Here is a 25,383-nt window from a genome sequence, read left to right on the forward strand (position 1 = left end):
TTCAATCTATCGGCACAAATTGAAGTAGTTTGGATAAAGGATAAAGAAAACACCTTGCAGATTAATTCAACTTGGAAGCTGCTGGGGATTCGACAGCGTTCGAATTACAGCTACGATGCTGCCAAAGCAAAACCACTGAATGAATCTAATCATGTGCTGTATTTCTTATTAGTTCAGGTGGTATTTCTTAGTAAAGTACTGTTTAATATTTCCCATTGCACATGCATATGACTGGTATAAAAATACTATTATTTAACTACATAAAGTCTAGTACAATTTCAGGTCCCTGTTTTCAAAATTAATATTACCTTCAATACCAAAGGGGACTTGTAAGTAACAATTTGTTGATAAATAACAGAATTGATTTGAACAAAATCTGACAGTAATAACCTTTTTTCAGTTCACACAAAAATAGCTTATTCAGCTGGTTTGGTTAATGGTAATAAGTAGCTCTGAGGGAAAAAAGGTTGGAGAGCCCTGCTCTAAAGTTTTACTCATACTCATGTAGGTTGCACACACACACACACACACTTTACTTCTTGACTGCCGTCACAATTTAAACAGCACATGTAAGGCTTCAGCAGTCAGTAGGGCTCAACAGGCATCATGAAACGCTGTACATTAAGCAAAAACCGTCAGAGGACTCCCCTGAGTCCTTTTCTGTTTCAGGTAAGGTTTTTTCATTAGTAAAATTTTTTTTTTACTAATTTAATAAGTATTTGGGGTGTAAACATTAGTTAGCAATATATGATTGCCTGTGACAGCTTAATTTGTTTTTGTTTTTTATGTGACCTGGGTTTTTTACGCAGTGTGGTGATTAGTTGTTATGCTGATGATTACGTTAATGAACAGATTTTAGATGAGTTATATCTTTTAATAATAATAATAATAATAATAATAATAATAATAATAATAATAATAATATCAAAATGTACAGGGTGTTTTAGCAAACTTTATATGAAACTTCACAGTGATTTGGGGCTGTTGTGGATGTAATACTGTATTTTTAAAGGCTAGGCCAAAACTGGACAAGTTTTTGTTTACATATTATTGCTTATAATAGCATATTATGGATTCATGTGTCTCATGGTAGAGTTAAACGGTTTGAGGTACAAACCTTGAATCACTGGGGCATATTGTCTTTAATAACCCGTCAGATGGAATGCAGATGTTTTATGCAACAGAATATATAACAATTTATCAATTTATGAATATAATTTAAACTTTTTTGTAGACAGTGTTTTTGATAGTGTGGTGTCTTGCTGTGAATGGAACATTGTGTGTCAATGTTGAAAACCTTGTTGTCTTTAAATGAGACCAAGTTTAAACAAAAGACAGTTCTTATGTGAGGGAACACAAATGTTGTGCAGCAGCTTAAAAAAATCTTAGCATGTATCCTAAATGTTTTCTTGCAAATTTTGTGCATTAAATTATGGAATAACTGTGGACAAACATAAAAATAACTTTTTTTTTTCCCTTAATAGGAAGTGAAACAAAGTTCATAGTTAAAAAGCAGTAAACAAGGAACTAGGAAGTTATATTACAGGAACTCACAGCTCAGCATCATATCTTTATACCTACAAGACATCTAAGAAATAAAGAAGGGACAGTGAGCTTGAAACTAGATGTAGAAACACAACCAGATTTAGCACAGCTGTAAATGGGCTGGAAAAGGATTATGTACAGCAAAATTGTGTGCATGGAAATAATGTGGAAATTCCCAGTGTCAGCGTAAATGATTCCACACAAAGTGTTTCTTTTAAAACATGCAAATACTCCGGTTAACTATCCAACTGATTCAGTGTCCCAAATTTGTTATTTCTTTGAGGGGAGAGGTTTTTTTTTTTTGTAGACAGTAGTCTAATTAAATACATTTGCAAGAACAGAAGAGGCAAAACACAACTGCGGTAGATACTTTTATTATTCTGTAAAAACATGTCTTATTGTTAAGACAAATTTACAACAGACAACAGACAAATTATTAAAGTGAGCATTAATGTGAGAAGGCTAACCATGGGGTATAAGGTCTATTTATCTAAAGACTTCCTCGGAATAGGACCTTGCTGATTTTCTATGCAATTGTTGCTCCTGTCCCAGGTCCTGAAACCTTAGTACTAGCAATGCTTGAAGTGTAGGGTGTAGCAAACTTCTGAGACTTATCATCCAAAAAAGTTATACCAGACTGAGGTTACCACAGCAGCTGAAAATGCATTTAATTATTTATTTATTTTTAGTAGATTGTCTAAATGCATACAGCTCACTGCAACGTAACACATTATATTGTTGTAGCTATATGCAATGGCTTCAATGCAAAAGACATTTAGAAAAGTCATGATAGCAGCTGTGGACTCAGGACTGAGCTCTTTCTGCTCCCTGTGAGCTAAGGGAAGACTGGATAACATTATTCTGTTGTTCTGATGAAAGTAAATGTGAGTGGATTTTGGTGGATTGGTTGAACATTTACTAGTTTCTATTTTTTTAATGATTAAAGCCACGGAGTTTTGCTACTGCTTGTAATAAGGAAGCTGTCATATATTGCTATTAAAATGTCTCTGAAGTGGTTTAATCAGTAATACAAGCGGTATTTTTGCTTCCCTGTTTGCACTAATATGTTAGAATAACCTGTCTTTAATCTAATACATATTCACACTAACTCCGCTGCCCTGTATCGAATGATTCATAACAAATGCCATTAAAATGACCTTTTTCAGCTGGTCTTAGGTGACCAACTGATCTCTCAAACACTCTAAAATCTAATTTAAGTGAATCAAAATTGTCACTGTGGTTAATGTAGCAAGACCGATTGCAGATAGGACACAGAGGCAGCTTTGTTTATCTTAGAAGATTCTTCTCATTCACTCTCAACGTATGTTTTTAGCTTCAAAGAGAAACTTAGATAAACACATTCAGTTGAATGAAGGAGCCATAAATGTGGACATATGAGTGTGGAAATGTATACATATAAATGGCAAAGTTCATATGAAAAAACACCAAGACATTATTGTATGTTTACACTGAAATGTAAAAAAAACAAAACAAAAAAAAACATCATCTTTTACAATTTAATCAGTCAGTCAACCATCTAAAATTCAAAGATAACTTTTCACAAAACAACTACCATTTGCTACTTAATCAGTGTTAAACTTGAGGCTTTGCAACTATCTGTTTTTCCAGAAATTTTAGTGTGGATGGCCTTAAATGTGAAAATGTGGATGGCTCAGGTGTGAAAACATCTTTTCCTCCATAGGGAGAGTGATCTGTCATTTTCAGTGAAAATCTCTATAAGATTTGGCCAAGAAATTAATGATTTCTTTAAAAGGTGTACACTATGTACACACAAAATGGAGGCCAAAGAAAGCATGACTTAAACAGGGGAGTTTATTAGGCATAGCACAGAGCACTGGAAGTGATGAGGATATGCGACCTGGACATGTTGGGGCTGATGTGTAATGTAGTTCAGTGTCATTTCTGGAATAACCATGGCAGTAGTTGAATGATTGAATGATAATTTTTTAAAATTTCCCATTGTTCTCCCTAAGTTAAACCTAACCCTTAAATATGGACTTTAGACATGTTAAAAAATCCTGTCCTTTTCCCACACATTATTATTTACAATGATTTTTCAACTGCATGGAATTGTGTGTCAATGTTGAAAACATTATTGTCTTTAAATGTGACCAAGTTTAAACAAAAGACAGTTCTTATATGAGGAAACACAAATGTTGTGCAGCAGCTTAAAAAAATCTTAGCATGTATCCTAATTTTTTTCTTGTCAAATTGGTGCATAAAACTATTAACTGTGGACAAACTTAAAAATAACCTGCCCTTAATAGGACATGAAATAAATGTCATAGTTTAAAAAAAAAGCAATAAACAAGGAACTAGGAAGTTTTATTACAGGAATTCTCAGCTCAGCATCATGTCTTTATACCTACAAGGCATCTAAGAAATAAAGAAGGGACAGTGAGCTTGAAACTAGATGTAGAAATACAACCAGATTTCGCACAGACTGGAATGGGCTGCACAAAGTGTAAAACGATTATGTACACCAAACTTCTGGGCATGGAAATAATGTGGAAATTCCCAGTGTTAGTGTAAATGATTTCATACAGTCTATCTACTAAAGGTTATGTTTTAAAATTCAAATACTCCAGTTAACTATACAATTGATTCAGTATCCCAAAGCTTCTTATTTCCCTTTTGATAGACAGTAGTCTATTTAAATACATTTGCAAGAACAGAAAACAATTGTGAGAGAAAACAAATAAAATCGACAAATTTTCATTATTCTGTAAAAAATATGTCTTATTGTTAAGACAAATTACAACAGACAGGTCTCTAGAGACATGCTGCAACTGGATCCAATCAGGACCGAAGACACAGCAGAAGTGTATCTGCCCAAGAAGACAAGTACTTACAAGTGTCCTCCTTTAGAAACATATGCCTCACTGCTCCTGAATTGGCTGAAAAAAACAAGAGAGAAACCAGTGTGCACAGACACTGTGCATTGGAGACTCAGCTAAAAAAAAAAAAAAACCCCATTAAGGTTGTCAAATCAAAAGGAAAGTCTCACTTGGCCAAGTTGCACAGTGGACATTAGATGACTTAAACCAAGTCTTGTTGACTAAACAACATCTTACTGTTGTGGGGGAAGCTGTACAGACGAGTTCGAGAACACTGCACAACCAGCACAGCAGACCTTTGGGAAGTGCTGCAGAAGGCCTTGGTGGATATCGCTACTGCATATCTGCAAAAACTGATCAGTAGAATGCTACAGATTTGTCAGGCATTACTGCTGGAAAGTGAATTTTGTTCATTGTTTTGTGTTTTTTTTTGCCATTTAATATAAAATTAAATGAATAATGAATGAATAAAACCAGAAAAAGACAATAAAGATACATAAATGTGTTTCAAAACTTTTTCTTGCCAGTGTATATCTAAAACATCTAGGACAATATCCTGTTGTTTTGATGGCTATATCAAATTAAAAACCAACATTTTAAATGTTAAAATCCATTAGTGTTCTGGACCAGTTGTTTTTGCCTCTTGAACATTCTTGATTACCTTATTTCATGTCTCTTTCAGCTTCTCTCTTTTAGCTTTGGCTTACTTGTTGCTGAAGGTGCATGTAAGTACTGTAGTGTAGTAAACATTACACAATATTCATTTGGAACTTTATGATAGCATTGCTTCTTTTAAAACTGCAACATAATGAATATACTATACTATCAAGTTGAACACTGATAACATTTTTTAATGGTTGACAGATCTGTATAATATCAGCAGTCTCACTGTCTCTAACAAAACGTCATCATCTGTGTATCTAACCTGGAATGAGCCACATGGGAGCAGCTCCTTCTTTATAGTAAACTGGACTGGTGACAGTGTGAATAACAGCAGTAACACTTCAAACACATCTTACACTGTCACTGGTCTGACTGCTGGAGTGAACTACATATTCACTGTTACTGCAGTAGCTGCAGATAACCAAACTACAGGAGCACCAGCTCAAACCTCAGCATTCACAAGTAAGTCCTGAACTTTACATTAAGTTATAAAATCATTTTGATAATAGAGGTGAATAATCGCAGGTTCTTTTATTTTCATGTATATATTAGATGCAGCAAACATGCATATGTTCACAAAAATAACTTGTATAGACTTCTTTGGTAGTATCTGTAATGTGTCCACATGCTTGTATAGCATCATTAATGTCAATTACCATACTGTAAAGAAAGCTTGAGAGGGGCTCTGTCTTTGCTGTGCGCGTTCATAATAAGAATGTTGCTTAGGATTGAGGATTACTGGTTGACATCAGCAATTGTCTGAATTATTTGCAAGTGAATTTCAACAGTGCTCTACATGATAATGGTTTATGGGTAGGTCAGAAAGTGAAAGCACACTGCTAAGGCACATGCAAATTTGGTAAGTATTGAACTGTCTCTTGAAGCAATACTGTTTTATCAAGGTGGAAAAAACAGCAAAGATCAAAGATCAAAATGTTAAAACTGCCATCCATAACACTGTGTGTCAGCTGCAGTGGAGCCATGACAGTATTAGGTTGAACTGAGCAGCTCGAGATACTATGAATTTCTTCTTTCTCTAATCTCAATCAAGGAGTAAATTATGTCTTGTGATATGAGACAATGCTGGAGATAATAAAACAAAGAAAATCAGTTGTTCTTTAATCCTATACGAATACAAATGAAATTCTAAATTTCAAAGCCTGGTGTTGCTAGCACAATCACAACAGTTAATGTTACAACTTCTATGGACTGAATGGGGAACGCTCCCATTACGTAATCACACCCATACTCACAGATCCTGATGTCATAGGAGACGCTATACGTATACCAAACTTATTATAGTATATTATTTGTAAGTTATGTTTCTTTCATATAGATGCATATATTTTCCTAACACTATGGCCTCTAACCGGTATTCACAGAACCTGATGTTCCAAGAGACCTCAGAGTGACTGAAATTACAACAAGCTCATTGTTTCTGAACTGGACTCAACCTGTAGGAGAAAGATATTTCTTTAAAGTACAGTGGAGTAATGACACCATAACATTGAAGTCAACAACCACAAACACTTTCTTTAACATTACTGATCTGAATCCTGGAGTCAATTACACCATCCTGATATCTGCTGTTGCTGCAGATAATATAACAGAAGGAGAAGGAATTAGTCTTTCAGTCTATACAAGTATGTTTTAGAGAATTATGCTCTTATTAGATGAGAAAAGAAATTTCTGAACATTGTTTATATTAATGAACTTTCTTTTGCCTTCACAGAGCCTGACACTGTTAGCAACTTTATAGCAGTTAATGTTACAACCACCTCTATATTACTGGATTGGACTAAGGCAATGGGGAATATTTCCCATTACATAATCCAATATGACAATTTCATTATGACAGTCAATAAGACTACTGAAATCACCTGGATTAACATAACTAATCTGACTCCTGGAGTACAGTACACATTCAAAGTGTTTGCAGTTGCTGCAGATAATAAAACCGAAGGAAATTACAGCTGCATTTCTACCTACACAAGTAAGCCATGAGTTATCATAAGTAATTTGGTATTATGGCTGCATGCTGGTGCAGCAGGTAGAATTGCATGATGTCCACACTTCTATGCCGTGTTCAGGGTACTTTCTTAAAGGAGTTTATACCTGGAGCCTCTGCCATATTGTACCCTTTTTTGCACAGGCTTCAGATTCACTGTGAAATTCATTATTTACTGTTTGTTTCATATTAATTTTTGTCACTTTCTGACACAATGGCCTCTAACCTGTATTCACAGAACCTGATGTTCCAAGAGACCTCAGAGTGACTGAAATTACAACAAGCTCATTGTTTCTAAACTGGACTCAACCTATAGGAGAAAGATATTTCTTTAAAGTACAGTGGAGTAATGACACCATAACATTGAATTCAACAACCACAAACACTTTCTTTAACATTACTGATCTGAATCCTGGAGTCAATTACACCATCCTGATATCTGCTGTTGCTGCAGATAATATAACAGAAGGAAATTACAGCTGCATTTCAGCCTACACAAGTAAGACATGAGTTAGAAACATTGCCAGAACATCATAAGTAATTTTGTATTATGTCAGCAGGTGGTGCAGCAGGTAGCGTTGCATGGTGTCCACAGTTCCACGCTGTGTTCAGGGTACTGTCATTGCGGAGTTTCTCTGCATGTTTCCCAATGTGTTTATGGGGCTTGTTTCCAGGTTTTTCCTGTTCATACTCACCTCCCAAAACTGTCAGTGGATTGACTGGCTAATCTAAATTGCCACTGTTTGTGAAAGTGGGTGTACATGGTGCCCTAGAGTTGAGTGTCATCCAATAGATTGTGTATTCCTATTTTCGACCTGTTTTTTCCTGTACAGGCTTCAGATCCACTTTGAACCTGTCCTGGTTTAAGTGATTATTGAACTTGACTGAAGGCATGAAATTTGTTATTAGCTGTTTGTTTCGTTTTGGTTTTTGTCAATTACTGACTCAATGGCCTCTAACCTGTATTCACAGAACCTGATGTTCCAAGAGACCTCAGAGTGGCTGAAATTACAACAAGCTCATTGTTTCTGAACTGGACTCAACCTGTAGGAGAAAGATATTTCTTTAAAGTACAGTGGAGTAATGACAACATAACATTGAATTCAACAACCACAAACACTTTCTTTAACATTACTGATCTGAATCCTGGAGTCAGTTACACCATCCTTATATCTGCTGTTGCTGCAGATAATATAACAGAAGGAGAAGGAATTAGTCTTTCAGTCTATACAAGTATGTTTTAGAGAATTATGTTCTCATTAGATGAGAAAAGAAATTTCTGAACATTGTTTATATTAATGAACTTTCTTTTGCCTTCACAGAGCCTGACACTGTTAGCAACTTTATAGCAGTTAATGTTACAACCACCTCTATATTACTGGATTGGACTAAGGCAATGGGGATTATTTCCTATTACGTAATCCAATATGACAATTTCATTATGACAGTCAATAAGACTACTGAAATCACCTGGATTAACATAACTAATCTGACTCCTGGAGTACAGTACACATTCAAAGTGTTTGCAGTTGCTGCAGATAATAAAACAGAAGGAAATTACAGCTGCATTTCTACCTACACAAGTAAGACATGAGTTATCATAAGTAATTTGGTATTTTGGCTGCATGCTGGTGCAGCAGGTAGAATTGCATGATGTCCACACTTCTATGCTGTGTTCAGGGTACTTTCTTTAAGGAGTTTATACCTGGAGCCTCTGCCATATTGTACACTTTTTTGCACAGGCTTCAGATCCACTGTGAAATTCATTATTTACTGTTTGTTTCATATTAATTTTTGTCACTTTCTGACACAATGGCCTCTAACCTGTATTCACAGAACCTGATGTTCCAAGAGACCTCAGAGTGACTGAAATTACAACAAGCTCATTGTTTCTGAACTGGACTCAACCTATAGGAGAAAGATATTTCTTTAAAGTACAGTGGAGTAATGACACCATAACATTGAAGTCAACAACCACAAACAATTTCTTTTACATTACTGATCTGAATCCTGGAGTCAATTACACCATCCTGATATCTGCTGTTGCTGCAGATAATATAACAGAAGGAAATTACAGCTGCATTTCAGCCTACACAAGTAAGACATGAGTTAGAAACATTGCCAGAACATCATAAGTAATTTTGTATTATGTCAGCAGGTGGTGCAGCAGGTAGCGTTGCATGGTGTCCACAGTTCCACGCTGTGTTCAGGGTACTGTCATTGCGGAGTTTCTCTGCATGTTTCCCAATGTATTTATGGGGCTTTTTTCCAGGTTTTTCCTGTTCATACTCACCTCCCAAAACTGTCAGTGGATTGACTGGCTAATCTAAATTGCCACTGTTTGTGAAAGTGTGTGTACATGGTGCCTTAGAGTTGAGTGTCATCCAATAGATTGTGTATTCCTATTTTCGACCTGTTTTTTCCTGTACAGGCTTCAGATCCTCTTTGAACCTGTCCTGGTTTAAGTGATCATTGAACTTGACTGAAGGCATGAAATTTGTTATTAGCTGTTTGTTTCGTTTTGGTTTTTGTCAATTACTGACTCAATGGCCTCTAACCTGTAACAATAAACCTATTATAGTATATTATTTGTAAGTTATGTTTCTTTCATATAGATGCATATATTTTCCTAACACAATGGCCTCTAACCTGTATTCACAGAACCTGATGTTCCAAGAGACCTCAGAGTGACTGAAATTACAACAAGCTCATTGTTTCTGAACTGGACTCAACCTGTAGGAGAAAGATATTTCTTTAAAGTACAGTGGAGAAATGACACCATAACATTGAATTCAACAACCACAAACACTTTCTTTAACATTACTGATCTGAATCCTGGAGTCAATTACACCATCCTGATATCTGCTGTTGCTGCAGATAATATAACAGAAGGAGAAGGAATTAGTCTTTCAGTCTATACAAGTATGTTTTAGAGAATTATGTTCTCATTAGATGAGAAAAGAAATTTCTGAACATTGTTTATATTAATGAACTTTCTTTTGCCTTCACAGAGCCTGACACTGTTAGCAACTTTATAGCAGTTAATGTTACAACCACCTCTATATTACTGGATTGGACTAAGGCAATGGGGATTATTTCCTATTACGTAATCCAATATGACAATTTCATTATGACAGTCAATAAGACTACTGAAATCACCTGGATTAACATAACTAATCTGACTCCTGGAGTACAGTACACATTCAAAGTGTTTGCAGTTGCTGCAGATAATAAAACAGAAGGAAATTACAGCTGCATTTCTACCTACACAAGTAAGACATGAGTTATCATAAGTAATTTGGTATTATGGCTGCATGCTGGTGCAGCAGGTAGAATTGCATGATGTCCACACTTCTATGCTGTGTTCAGGGTACTTTCTTTAAGGAGTTTATACCTGGAGCCTCTGCCATATTGTACACTTTTTTGCACAGGCTTCAGATCCACTGTGAAATTCATTATTTACTGTTTGTTTCATATTAATTTTTGTCACTTTCTGACACAATGGCCTCTAACCTGTATTCACAGAACCTGATGTTCCAAGAGACCTCAGAGTGACTGAAATTACAACAAGCTCATTGTTTCTGAACTGGACTCAACCTGTAGGAGAAAGATATTTCTTTAAAGTACAGTGGAGTAATGACACCATAACATTGAAGTCAACAACCACAAACACTTTCTTTTACATTACTGATCTGAATCCTGGAGTCAATTACACCATCCTGATATCTGCTGTTGCTGCAGATAATATAACAGAAGGAAATTACAGCTGCATTTCAGCCTACACAAGTAAGACATGAGTTAGAAACATTGCCAGAACATCATAAGTAATTTTGTATTATGTCAGCAGGTGGTGCAGCAGGTAGCGTTGCATGGTGTCCACAGTTCCACGCTGTGTTCAGGGTACTGTCATTGCGGAGTTTCTCTGCATGTTTCCCAATGTATTTATGGGGCTTTTTTCCAGGTTTTTCCTGTTCATACTCACCTCCCAAAACTGTCAGTGGATTGACTGGCTAATCTAAATTGCCACTGTTTGTGAAAGTGTGTGTACATGGTGCCTTAGAGTTGAGTGTCATCCAATAGATTGTGTATTCCTATTTTCGACCTGTTTTTTCCTGTACAGGCTTCAGATCCTCTTTGAACCTGTCCTGGTTTAAGTGATCATTGAACTTGACTGAAGGCATGAAATTTGTTATTAGCTGTTTGTTTCGTTTTGGTTTTTGTCAATTACTGACTCAATGGCCTCTAACCTGTAACAATAAACCTATTATAGTATATTATTTGTAAGTTATGTTTCTTTCATATAGATGCATATATTTTCCTAACACAATGGCCTCTAACCTGTATTCACAGAACCTGATGTTCCAAGAGACCTCAGAGTGACTGAAATTACAACAAGCTCATTGTTTCTGAACTGGACTCAACCTGTAGGAGAAAGATATTTCTTTAAAGTACAGTGGAGAAATGACACCATAACATTGAATTCAACAACCACAAACACTTTCTTTAACATTACTGATCTGAATCCTGGAGTCAGTTACACCATCCTGATATCTGCTGTTGCTGCAGATAATATAACAGAAGGAGAAGGAATTAGTCTTTCAGTCTATACAAGTATGTTTTAGAGAATTATGTTCTCATTAGATGAGAAAAGAAATTTCTGAACATTGTTTATATTAATGAACTTTCTTTTGCCTTCACAGAGCCTGACACTGTTAGCAACTTTATAGCAGTTAATGTTACAACCACCTCTATATTACTGGATTGGACTAAGGCAATGGGGATTATTTCCTATTACGTAATCCAATATGACAATTTCATTATGACAGTCAATAAGACTACTGAAATCACCTGGATTAACATAACTAATCTGACTCCTGGAGTACAGTACACATTCAAAGTGTTTGCAGTTGCTGCAGATAATAAAACAGAAGGAAATTACAGCTGCATTTCTACCTACACAAGTAAGACATGAGTTATCATAAGTAATTTGGTATTATGGCTGCATGCTAGTGCAGCAGGTAGAATTGCATGATGTCCACACTTCTATGCTGTGTTCAGGGTACTTTCTTTAAGGAGTTTATACCTGGAGCCTCTGCCATATTGTACCCTTTTTTGCACAGGCTTCAGATTCACTGTGAAATTCATTATTTACTGTTTGTTTCATATTAATTTTTGTCACTTTCTGACACAATGGCCTCTAACCTGTATTCACAGAACCTGATGTTCCAAGAGACCTCAGAGTGACTGAAATTACAACAAGCTCATTGTTTCTGAACTGGACTCAACCTATAGGAGAAAGATATTTCTTTAAAGTACAATGGAGTAATGACACCATAACATTGAAGTCAACAACCACAAACACTTTCTTTAACATTACTGATCTGAATGCTGGAGTCAATTACACCATCCTGATATCTGCTGTTGCTGCAGATAATATAACAGAAGGAAATTACAGCTGCATTTCAGCCTACACAAGTAAGACATGAGTTAGAAACATTGCCAGAACATCATAAGTAATTTTGTATTATGTCAGCAGGTGGTGCAGCAGGTAGCGTTGCATGGTGTCCACAGTTCCACGCAGTGTTCAGGGTACTGTCATTGCGGAGTTTCTCTGCATGTTTCCCAATGTATTTATGGGGCTTGTTTCCAGGTTTTTCCTGTTCATACTCACCTCCCAAAACTGTCAGTGGATTGACTGGCTAATCTAAATTGCCACTGTTTGTGAAAGTGTGTGTACATGGTGCCCTAGAGTTGAGTGTCATCCAATAGATTGTGTATTCCTATTTTCGACCTGTTTTTTCCTGTACAGGCTTCAGATCCTCTTTGAACCTGTCCTGGTTTAAGTGATTATTGAACTTGACTGAAGGCATGAAATTTGTTATTAGCTGTTTGTTTCGTTTTGGTTTTTGTCAATTACTGACTCAATGGCCTCTAACCTGTATTCACAGAACCTGATGTTCCAAGAGACCTCAGAGTGGCTGAAATTACAACAAGCTCATTGTTTCTGAACTGGACTCAACCTGTAGGAGAAAGATATTTCTTTAAAGTACAGTGGAGTAATGACAACATAACATTGAATTCAACAACCACAAACACTTTCTTTAACATTACTGATCTGAATCCTGGAGTCAATTACACCATCCTGATATCTGCTGTTGCTGCAGATAATATAACAGAAGGAGAAGGAATTAGTCTTTCAGTCTATACAAGTATGTTTTAGAGAATTATGTTCTTTTTAGATGAGAAAAGAAATTTCTGAACATTGTTTATATTAATGAACTTTCTTTTGCCTTCACAGAGCCTGACACTGTTAGCAACTTTATAGCAGTTAATGTTACAACCACCTCTATATTACTGGATTGGACTAAGGCAATGGGGATTATTTCCTATTACGTAATCCAATATGACAATTTCATTATGACAGTCAATAAGACTACTGAAATCACCTGGATTAACATAACTAATCTGACTCCTGGAGTACAGTACACATTCAAAGTGTTTGCAGTTGCTGCAGATAATAAAACAGAAGGAAATTACAGCTGCATTTCTACCTACACAAGTAAGACATGAGTTATCATAAGTAATTTGGTATTATGGCTGCATGCTGGTGCAGCAGGTAGAATTGCATGATGTCCACACTTCTATGCTGTGTTCAGGGTACTTTCTTTAAGGAGTTTATACCTGGAGCCTCTGCCATATTGTACACTTTTTTGCACAGGCTTCAGATCCACTGTGAAATTCATTATTTACTGTTTGTTTCATATTAATTTTTGTCACTTTCTGACACAATGGCCTCTAACCTGTATTCACAGAACCTGATGTTCCAAGAGACCTCAGAGTGACTGAAATTACAACAAGCTCATTGTTTCTGAACTGGACTCAACCTGTAGGAGAAAGAGATTTCTTTAAAGTACAGTGGAGTAATGACACCATAACATTGAAGTCAACAACCACAAACACTTTCTTTTACATTACTGATCTGAATCCTGGAGTCACTTACACCATCCTGATATCTGCTGTTGCTGCAGATAATATAACAGAAGGAAATTACAGCTGCATTTCAGCCTACACAAGTAAGACATGAGTTAGAAACATTGCCAGAACATCATAAGTAATTTTGTATTATGTCAGCAGGTGGTGCAGCAGGTAGCGTTGCATGGTGTCCACAGTTCCACGCTGTGTTCAGGGTACTGTCATTGCGGAGTTTCTCTGCATGTTTCCCAATGTATTTATGGGGCTTTTTTCCAGGTTTTTCCTGTTCATACTCACCTCCCAAAACTGTCAGTGGATTGACTGGCTAATCTAAATTGCCACTGTTTGTGAAAGTGTGTGTACATGGTGCCTTAGAGTTGAGTGTCATCCAATAGATTGTGTATTCCTATTTTCGACCTGTTTTTTCCTGTACAGGCTTCAGATCCTCTTTGAACCTGTCCTGGTTTAAGTGATCATTGAACTTGACTGAAGGCATGAAATTTGTTATTAGCTGTTTGTTTCGTTTTGGTTTTTGTCAATTACTGACTCAATGGCCTCTAACCTGTAACAATAAACCTATTATAGTATATTATTTGTAAGTTATGTTTCTTTCATATAGATGCATATATTTTCCTAACACAATGGCCTCTAACCTGTATTCACAGAACCTGATGTTCCAAGAGACCTCAGAGTGACTGAAATTACAACAAGCTCATTGTTTCTGAACTGGACTCAACCTGTAGGAGAAAGATATTTCTTTAAAGTACAGTGGAGAAATGACACCATAACATTGAAGTCAACAACCACAAACACTTTCTTTAACATTACTGATCTGAATCCTGGAGTCAATTACACCATCCTGATATCTGCTGTTGCTGCAGATAATATAACAGAAGGAGAAGGAATTAGTCTTTCAGTCTATACAAGTATGTTTTAGAGAATTATGCTCTTATTAGATGAGAAAAGAAATTTCTGAACATTGTTTATATTAATGAACTTTCTTTTGCCTTCACAGAGCCTGACACTGTTAGCAACTTTATAGCAGTTAATGTTACAACCACCTCTATATTACTGGATTGGACTAAGGCAATGGGGAATATTTCCCATTACGTAATCCAATATGACAATTTCATTATGACAGTCAATAAGACTACTGAAATCACCTGGATTAACATAACTAATCTGACTCCTGGAGTACAGTACACATTCAAAGTGTTTGCAGTTGCTGCAGATAATAAAACCGAAGAAAATTACAGCTGCATTTCTACCTACACAAGTAAGCCATGAGTTATCATAAGTAATTTGGTATTATGGCTGCATGCTGGTGCAGCAGGTAGAATTGCATGATGTCCACACTTCTATGCTGTGTTCAGGGTACTTTCTTTAAGGAGTGTATACCTGGAGCCTCTGCCATATTGTACCCTTTTTTGTACAGGCTTCAGATTCACTGTGAAATTCATTATTTACTGTTTGTTTCATATTAATTTTTGTCACTTTCTGACTCAATGGCCTCTAACCTGTACTCACAGAACCTGATTTTCCAAGAGACCTCAGAGTGACTGAAATTACAACAAGCTCATTGTTTCTGAACTGGACTCAACCTGTAGGAGAAAGATATTTCTTTAATGTACAATGGAGTAATGACAACAAAACATTGAATTCAACAACCACAAACACTTTCTTTAACATTACTGATCTGAATCCTGGAGTCAATTACACCATCCTGATATCTGCTGTTGCTGCAGATAATATAACAGAAGGAGAAGCAATTAGTCTTTCAGTCTATACAAGTATGTTTCAGAATTTTTTCATTTGTACTCATTTGATGAAAAAATGAGTTTCTGAGCATTGTTCATTTTAATGGTCCTTTGACTTTACAGAGCCTGACAGTTAATGCCACTGCATTTAATTCAATGTTATTATTATCCTGTATTTTATTGTTGTGTACTTGGGCCAATTGGTAAATTCTCTCGTTATGTAATCCAGTATGAGCTTTCCTTCCAGTCATACTTCAGACAGCAGCACCATGATACACAGTTGCTGCAAATAATAAAACAGAAGGAATCACATGGCAGTTTAGTATGTAAAGATGACCCTGCAAATCACGTATGTCATAGGGTAATAGCATAGCATAACAAGAGGTGCGTGGGATATCTTAATAATTATGTCACAAGTCCACCCCCTCCCAAAAAACAAACAAACAAACAACCAAAAAACCTAAGACCACTAACAAACTAAAAAGAACTACACCCTTAAAGGCCCCAAATAAAAAATATAAAACACTACCCTAATAAAAAATGAATTAAATTAAATTCAATTAAATAGACTCACCACCCATTATATTAGGAGCACATATACACCTGTACATTTATGCAGTTATCTAATCAGCTAATCATGTAGCAGCAGTACAATGCAAAAAATAAAAATATAGGTCAAGAGCTTCAGCTAAGTTTATATCAAACATGTCTGTGACTTTGATCATGGCATGTTTTTACACATATTCATACATGAAACAATGAATGACTGACCGTTCAGTGGTGATTGGAGCTGCCAGGAAGGATATAGTAATACTCAGATAACAACAGCGGTGAGAATAAGCATTTCAGCACACACAAACCAACAAATCTTGAGAGATATGGGCTACAACAGCAGAAGGCCACATTGGGTTCCACTCCTGTCAGGCAAGAACACGAATCTGATATTATCAGTGACACACAAACTGGACTGCTGAAGATTAGAAACTGGTCTTTTTCCAGTCTTCAGCTGTCAAGTTTTGCTGAATAAATTGACTATTTTTAGCTGAGAGGAATGTGTTCTTCTGGACTTGTAGCCCATCTCCCTGGTGGTTTGATGTGTTGCATGTTCTGAGATGCTTTTCTCCTCTTAACGGTTGTAATTGTTTGAGTTACTATGTTACTATAGACCTCCTGTCACCTCAATCCAGTCTGATCATTCTCCTCTGAACTCATCCACAAGTTGTATCAGCCTGCAGACCCTTAGCATATAGGATGTTTTTTGTTTTTCCGTACCATTCTGTGTAAACTCTAGAAACTGTTTTATGTGAAAGTCCCATATCAGCCCATCTGGTACCAACATTCAAGCACAAAGATCACACTCATTATGATGTTTGATGGCAACATTAACTGAAGCTCAAGACTAGTTTCTGTATGATTTTGAACCCATGTACTCTGTTTTGATGGGTGGATGAGGGCAGGGTGGAGCTGGCAGACAAGAAACAGTAAGCAGGGTCATGTTCATCATTTTATTGCCTATAGAATCACAGAAATTCTAAATTGGACACAGTAATTACTTTAAAATAAAACATAGTATGTCAGTGAGACTCCCTATGAACACCTGCACTCCTGCTACTGAGCTATATAAAGCCACATTTATTCTACTGTTAAACGAAGTATATGTCATTGAATATTTGTTTGATACTGTTGTAGGTTTTTTGGACTTTTAACATCCAGAGTTAATTCTTCTTTTTATACTTTCTTCTGTAACACACAACTCTTCCCACAGAGCCAGATTCTGTAAAAAATCTCATATCCTCTGAAGTCACAAGTAGATCCATGGTTCTGCGCTGGGATGTACCCTCAGGAGAATGGTCTTTTTTTAGAGTGCAGTGGATGAACAACAATACAAGAAGTTACATAACTAACATTAGCATCACTGATCTAGAACCTGGAACAAATTACACGTTTGCAGTATCAGCTGTTGCTGCTGATAATAAAACAGAAGGATCTCTGGTTAAAGTTTCCACTTGCACAGGTATGTTTCACATGACTAAATGTGAGAGTGAAATGTGAAAGTATTTAGACACTTTTGAGTATACACATTGTAACCTCAGAGATATTGATAACATGTAATAGTAAGAAATTAACCTTCTTCACTAAATATCTTCTACATTGGGGCAGGCAAAGTAGAAAAATACATGTAAATCATTTAAGGACTCTTTGTTGCCACTTTTTGTTTATTGCACCTTCATGTCAAGTCAACACTCCTGAACTTACATGGTTGTAAAGGCACAAATGTTGGGAGCAACATGTGTAATACAAAATATTTATTATTTACTTTTATTTAATTTAATTTGCACTTTTATTTAATTTGCACTTGCATTACTGCATTTGGAGATCCCCTCTTAGAGCAAACTCCCAAATGTAAAGCATCTCACATTATGTACACAACTCACAGTATGCTACTGATCTATCACTCAAAAATACGCCTAAAATGTATTCATATGCATTCGAACAGCATGATTAATCCATTCACAATAGAAACTGCAGTGCATATATAAATGGATTTTTAGGCACCACCAGGTGCTTATCTTATTTAAGATGTAGACTACAAAATTAATTTGTTAAAGTAATAGGAAATGCATTATTGTCCATTGCTATATGCAATATCTTCTACCTAAAATACAAAAAATAATGTGTGAATGTAATCTTTCTACTATTTTTACTAAAACAAAGAAGTGGTACCTTTTTCCCCAAGCACCATATGTAAAACCTTATGTGTATGTACCTTCAAGGAGAGCCAACAGTGTTTTTAATCACTTTCTCATTTTGAGTACCATTAAAATGCTCGGTTTGATGAACAATATTACAATTGAAATATTTCTGTGTTCTTGTTAAATTTGTCTAATCTTGTAAATATATGATTCCTCAAGGTGCAAGTCCTGTCATTGACATAATCTGTAAAGGACCAAATCGCTCTTCAACAGCGTTGCTGAACTTAACTTGGCAGAATCCTCCAGGCAACAACGAAGGATTCAACATCAGTCTCAGGCCAACAATCAGTCTCAGTCCAACAATCAGTGACTTCATTCCACAGTGCAAAAATGTCTGTAACCACATTTTTTCTAAAAACCTACAATACTTCACCACTTATAGTTTGGTTATTTCAACCCTTGGATGTGGTGACAGTGGCACATGGAACTTTAATTGCACAATAGGCATTACAGGCATGTGATTTAATTCTTTTCATGTCCTTTTCACGTATTGTGTAGTCTAAAACTTATAGTGAATAGCTCATATTAATAGCCCTGTATAGCTAACATGACTGATAAGTTGAATAGACATTTTTCCTTATGCATGTAAGAAAATAATCAATTGTATTTTTGTACTGTATCTTTAAAGAGCCATCTTCTACAGCAAACACTGTTCCAATTGTTTTGGGGGTGGTGTTACCCATCATCTGCCTTTTTATCATGGTTATCATCATTGTCATTGTGAGAAGGTGAGACTATGTGATTCTATCAAGTGAAACTTCAAATACTTATACGCTGTTATGAATCTCAACCCTAAAGTGTTGGGGTGGTGAATGATTTCATTTTGTATGTTTCATTTTTTTTTTTTCACTTTTTCATGTGTTTTGTTTCTGTGATAGGCTCCAGATCCACCACAGTCCTAACCAGAATGAGATGAAAGTGCCTACTGAAAGTGAGTCAGTGAATATAAGAAATTTGATGTATGCTTATGTTAAAAATTATATGGGGGGGGGTTGTGATAGCTTAGTGGTTAATGTGTTGGACTACTGATCGGAAGGTTATGCGTTAAAATCCTAGGTTCACCAAGCTTGAGCAAGGCCCTTAACCCTCAATTGCTCAGTTATATAAAATGCGATAAAATGTAAGTCGCTCTGGATAAGGGCATCTGCCAAATGCCAGAAATGTAAATGTAAAATTAGAATGAAATATGCTTTTAAATAGAAATGCAGTATGCTCTATAGCTGTCTATCTCTCTATTGTATACATACATATATAAATATATACACCAATCAGGCATAACATTACTGCCACTGCCAGGTGAAGTGAGTAACACTGATTATCTCCTCATCATGGCACCTGTTAGTGGGTGGGATATATTAGGCCGCAAGTGAACATTTAGTCCTCAAAGTTGATGTGTTAGAAGCAGGAAAAATGGGCAAGCATAAGGAGCGAGTTTGACAAAGGACAAATTGTGAAGTCTAGAAGACTGGATCAGAGCATCTCCAAAACTGCAGCTCTTGTGGGGTGTTCCTGGTCTGCACTGATCAGTATCTATCAAAAGTGGTCCAAGGAAGGAACAGTGGTGAACCCGCAACAGGGTCATGGGTGGCCAAGGCACATTGATGCACGTAGGGAGCTAAAGCTGGCCCGTGTGATCCAATCCAACAGACAAGCTACTGTTGCTCAAATTGCTGAAGATGTTAATGCTGGTTCTGATAAAAAGGTGTCAAAATACACAATGCATCTCAGTTTGCTGCGCATGGGGCTGCATAGCCACAGACCAGTCAGGGTGCCCATGCTGACCCCTGTGCCGAAAGCACCAACAATGGGCATGTGAGCATCAGAACTGGACCGCCAAGGAAGAAGAAGGTGGAATGGAAGAAGGTGGCCTGGTCTGATGAATCACTTTTTTTTTTAAATCACATGAATGGCCAGGTGCGTTTGTGTCACTTACCAGGGGAAGACATGGCACCAGGATGCACTATGGGAAGAAGGCAAGCTGGCGGAGGCAGTGTCATGCTTCAGGCAATGTTCTCCTGGGAAACCTTGGTCTTGCCATCATGCAGATGTTACTTTGCTACCCTGATGGCTGTGGCCTCTTTTAGCGGGACACAAAGCAAAAATGGTTCAGGAATGGTTTGATGAGCACAACAATGATTTTGAGCTGTTGAAGTAACATCTATTCAATATACACGTGACATAACACACTATACAATACACACACACCCCATGAAACCCTGTATGTTTTTTTAACATATTTAAACATATGGGCTTTTGATCTTCATTTTAACAATATTGAAAGAGTCAAGTAATATAAATAAACAAATAGAACCAAAGAAAAGTATTTTAACTATCTGTAAAATATCATTTGAAAAAAATCCAATTTCTTGTGAGGAAAAATTAAGGACACCCCCACATTTATTTGTACATAAAATTGATAAAATTACCTACAGGTTACCACATCAGGTGCAAATTATTAGAACACTGTAACAAGAGGTGAAAGAGGTGTCGACCTCATTATGATCTCATCAGCTCGCTGTTTCAGGGAGCTGGGGAGATCATAATGAGTTTGACACCTCTTTCACCGCTAACCCTGGGGACAGAACTGTGCAAGAAAAAGGAGCGGGAGCAGACCCAACTGACCTCCTGAAATGCCAAAGGCAGCGAGGCAGGAAAGTTGCAGAAAATGTGCATTCACAAATGTATGTTGATCCAAAGATCCACTTTTGAACTTAATAATCTGAGGCTTTGTCCAGAGATGTTTCGACACATTTCTGCAACTGAGGATGACTGCTGCACGGTACAGTGTCTTCTAGCCTGAACATCCATCAGTTCATCTTCAAGTGAGCGGCGGGGCAAACCGAAAGTTGCAGCCAAGTCCTTGATTTTTTCCACAGGGAAAGTGAATGGCTCTCTGATGAAATGTCCTGCAGATTTTATTTTCTCAAAATCAGAAAAACGAGAGATGAATATTTCCTGCATTTGATTGACAGTTTTAACAAATCGTTCTTTCTGTTGTACGTCCAGTACACCCTCACATGCGTCATTCAGAAGTGGAAAGTGAGTTAAATCACCATCTTTCAGTTGTGAGGTGTACAGTCCTAGCTTCATTTTGAAACTCTCAACACAGCCCAACAGGTCATCAGCATGTTTCCCGTCACACTGAAGTTGCAGGTTCAGCTTATTTAGGTGAGCTGTGACATCTGCAAGAAAAGCAACATTTGTTTTCCACTCACTGTCTCTCAAGACTAGAAATTTTTCTCCCTCGCCGTTGTCATTAAGCAAGAAAGTGTTATTTTAAGACACGAAGGTCAGGTGTTCTGGAATAGTTCTTGCAAGAACAGTATTGTCAAGTGCATTTGCAAAACCCATCAAGCACCATGATGAAACTGGCTCACATGAAGACCATCCCAGTAAAGCAAGACCAAAACTTACCTCTGCTACAGAGGAGAAGTTCATTTAGAGTTACCAGCCTCAGAAATCACCAATTAACAGCACCTCAGATTAGAGCTGTTATGAAGGCTTTACAGAGCATCAGTAGCAGACATATCTCAATATCAACTGTTCAAACAAGATTATTGTGTATTTCGGCCGCCTTCAGCATTGTTTTACAATGTAGAAAGAAATAAACATCAGGAAAGACCATGGAATTAGAAGGTGTGTCCAAACTTTTGACTGGTAGTGTATTTGATCACCTGCTGATTTTGTAGATTGCCCACTGACAAAGAAATGATCAGTCTATGATTGATTTGCATTTTAATGAGCGAAATAAGTATTTGATCTATTTGATACTATCAGTCAGCAAGATTTCTGGCTCCCAGGTGTCTTTTATACAGGTAACAAGCTGAGATTAGGAGCACTCTCTTAAACTCTCCACCATGGCCAAGAGCTGTCCAAAGACATCAGGGACAAGACTGTAGACCTACACAAGACTGGAAAGGGTTACAAGACCATCACCAAGCAGCTTGGTGAGAAGGTAACAACAGTTGGTGTGATTTTTCACAAATGGAAGAAACAGAAAATAACTGGCAGTCTCCCTTGGTCTGGGGCTCCATGCAAGATATCACCTCGTGGAGTTTCAATGATCATGAGAACAGTGAGGAATCAGCCCAGAACTACACAGGAATCACTGTCAAAGATCTCAAGGCAGCTGGGACCATAGTCACCAAGAAAACAATTGTTAACACACTACGCCGTGAAGGGCTGAAATCTTGCCGCAACCGCAAGGTCCCCCTGCTAAAGAAATCACATGTCCAGGCACGTCTGAAGTTTTGCAATGAACATCTGAATGATTCAGAGGAGAACTGCGTGAAAGTGTTGTGGTCAGATGAGACCAAAATCCAGCTCTTTGACATCAACACAACTCGCTGTGTTTGGAGGAGGAGGAATGCTGCCTATGACCCCAAGAACACCATCCCCAGGTGACAGGATAACTGCACCTCTTCAAAGGGACGATGGACAGGGCCATGTACCATCAAATCTTGGGTGAGAACCTCCTTCCCTGAGCCAGGGCTTTGGAAATGGGTCATGGATGGGTATTCCAGCATGACAATGACCCAAAACATACGGCCAAGGCAACAAAGGAGTGGCTCAGGAAGAAGCACATTAAGGTCCTGGAGTGACAACAGCTTTGCCACCAAGTACTAATTCATGTTTTGCGAAGGGGCCAAATACTTATTTCACTCATTAATATGCAAATCAATGTATATCTTTTTTGAAATGAGTTTTTCTGGATTTTTTCGTTGTCTTTCACTGTTCAAATAAACCTACTATTAAAATTATAGATTAATCATTTCTTTGTCAGTGGGCAAACATACAAAATCAGCAGGGATCAAATAATTGTTCCCTCACTGTACTTCAAACCCCACAATGGCCGCATAATTAGAGGTGGCCAGGGAAAACATATGGGCAAAATAGGGATTCCCTCAGGACCTCAATACCATGGCATGGAGAGCTGAGAAAAACAGCAGTCACCTGCATGGAGGTGGCACATGGTCTGAAGTCAGGACGCAATCATCAAGCTTAGAATGAGCAATGCTAACTTTCTCTTCAGGCAAATTTGAATGTAGCTCAAGGAGCTCCTCGAACACAAAAAACTGCGGTGGCAGATCAGGAGGGGATCATCGAGGACCTCAGAGCATAACAACATATCCTCTTACGGATCAGGAGAAATTGCAGTGGGGGCTCCAGAATCTGAAACAGGGATATCGGAGTCAGGGGAGCATACAAAGTAAAGGGGAAGACCTGTCTCTTGTACTGTTACCGCCAACTCGACCTGCGAACCCCATGAATGAAGCACACCTCAGCAGACACGAAACCCGAGCCATGAAGCACAGAAGCTTGGCCAGAAAATACAGCCAAGCAAGTTCAGAGCTTGCGAAAGGGAAACCTCTCGCAGTGCACACAGCCAGCTCCCTCAGGGCAGGGCATGCTCCCTCCCAAACAAACAACACAAAAAGAGTGTGTGTCATCCTCCATGATATAGCGGGGGCATGGATGCAAACACCGCTTAAATTGCTTGCTCACCAAAATCACTTTTTCCCCTAGTCTTTTAGATATATATGTATATGTATATATGTATATATATAAAATTCCATAGAAAATGTCTAGACAAACAGGATAGACAATTGACCCAAACATACACAGAGTGCTTCCTGAAGACAAAGAAGCTGGAGTAATGTGATGTAGATACCCTTATATGGACTCAATGGCACGTATTCCCTTTGTCACGTGTCCTATCCGAGCCAATAAATTGCTGTGTATGCAGACAGAGCTTCAGATAAAAAAAAAAAACCTCAATGAAGTGTTCCTATAGTGTCAGCCAGGATGCAGTATCAATTTCCCTTGAAGGGGAACTTATGTGTTTCTTACTGTAATTAAGAGCTTTTTCTAAGTTTCTGGTCTTATATTTTCAGGTTCTGACCTGCAAGCAACCTATATGAACTTGGCTCATGTACAGAGACCTGCTGTAGATTCTGCCACCAATTCGAACATCATGGAAATAGTAAATAGTAAACTCTGAAATAACCCTCAGCGATTACATCTGAATGCATGTGGCTCACCATCATTTAAAAAAGAATTTGCCATCTTTTTTTTTATCCATCCCTGCCATAATTTTCCGTATCTCATGAGCATAAGCCTATTTCAAATGCTGTGTTTGTTATTGCTTTTATTGTTAATGGTTTTCACTATTGGGCAATACAAAGCCTTAAACATAATAATTTATCACTTTTGCTAATCAGTCTTTATTTCTTCTGTAAATCTATAGTAGATATACATAGATATAGTAGATATAGGGTTATGGACTTTGTGACATTTTTATAAACACATTTTGCAACTGTATCAAATTCCTTTTCTTTGTAAATTGCCCCCTGGGGATAAATAAAGTTTTTTGAATTGAATTGAATTGAATTGAACTGAACTCCAGGCACTATTATTCTACGATAATGATTATTCTGCATTAAAGACACATGCCTATACTGACCCATAGAATTAACAGGCAAGAAAATAAAAGATAAAACTGAACCATAAAATAAAAAGTAAGCAAAATATATTCATTTTGTAAATTTATGGATCTTACTACAACTAATGGTTTAAGAGGAAAGGTTATATTCTAAATACAGTACTTATTTTATAAGACAAAGAAGAGAGAAGAAGATATCCAGTTGAACAGATTTTTGTTGGTGGTGTTGTTATCTTGGGAAATGTCTACAAATAAAAAAACTCACCTCATCAATAACTATATATTTTTTTGTTTTAGTATTTTTGTTAGTATTTGATTTTATGGAGGATCCAACATCCAAGTCCCTGTGGTGTTAAAAACAATAGAAACAATACCATTTTAGAAT

The 25,383-nt window shown here is 37.1% G+C and overlaps 1 protein-coding gene and 1 long non-coding RNA gene across 2 annotated transcripts; both read left to right on the forward strand.

The window, feature by feature from the left end:
- Window positions 1-510: 510 nt before the first annotated feature.
- On the forward strand, window positions 511-24,941 carry LOC131364298 (receptor-type tyrosine-protein phosphatase eta-like). Its single transcript, XM_058407405.1, has 9 exons — window positions 511-669; window positions 5,086-5,128; window positions 5,268-5,528; window positions 15,576-15,836; window positions 17,569-17,817; window positions 18,716-19,009; window positions 19,185-19,284; window positions 19,435-19,487; window positions 24,451-24,941. The coding sequence occupies exons 1-9, from the start codon at window positions 607-609 to the stop codon at window positions 24,555-24,557; spliced, it is 1,431 nt and encodes a 476-aa protein (XP_058263388.1). The 5' UTR covers window positions 511-606; the 3' UTR covers window positions 24,558-24,941.
- LOC131364299 (uncharacterized) lies at window positions 11,335-14,616 on the forward strand. The gene is made up of 3 exons (XR_009206449.1): window positions 11,335-11,685; window positions 11,775-13,283; window positions 13,373-14,616. It is a non-coding gene; the product is annotated as an uncharacterized LOC131364299 (long non-coding RNA).
- Window positions 24,942-25,383: the final 442 nt, after the last annotated feature.

Source organism: Hemibagrus wyckioides, linkage group LG14 (assembly GCF_019097595.1).
Source record: "Hemibagrus wyckioides isolate EC202008001 linkage group LG14, SWU_Hwy_1.0, whole genome shotgun sequence".
NCBI lineage: Eukaryota > Metazoa > Chordata > Actinopteri > Siluriformes > Bagridae > Hemibagrus > Hemibagrus wyckioides.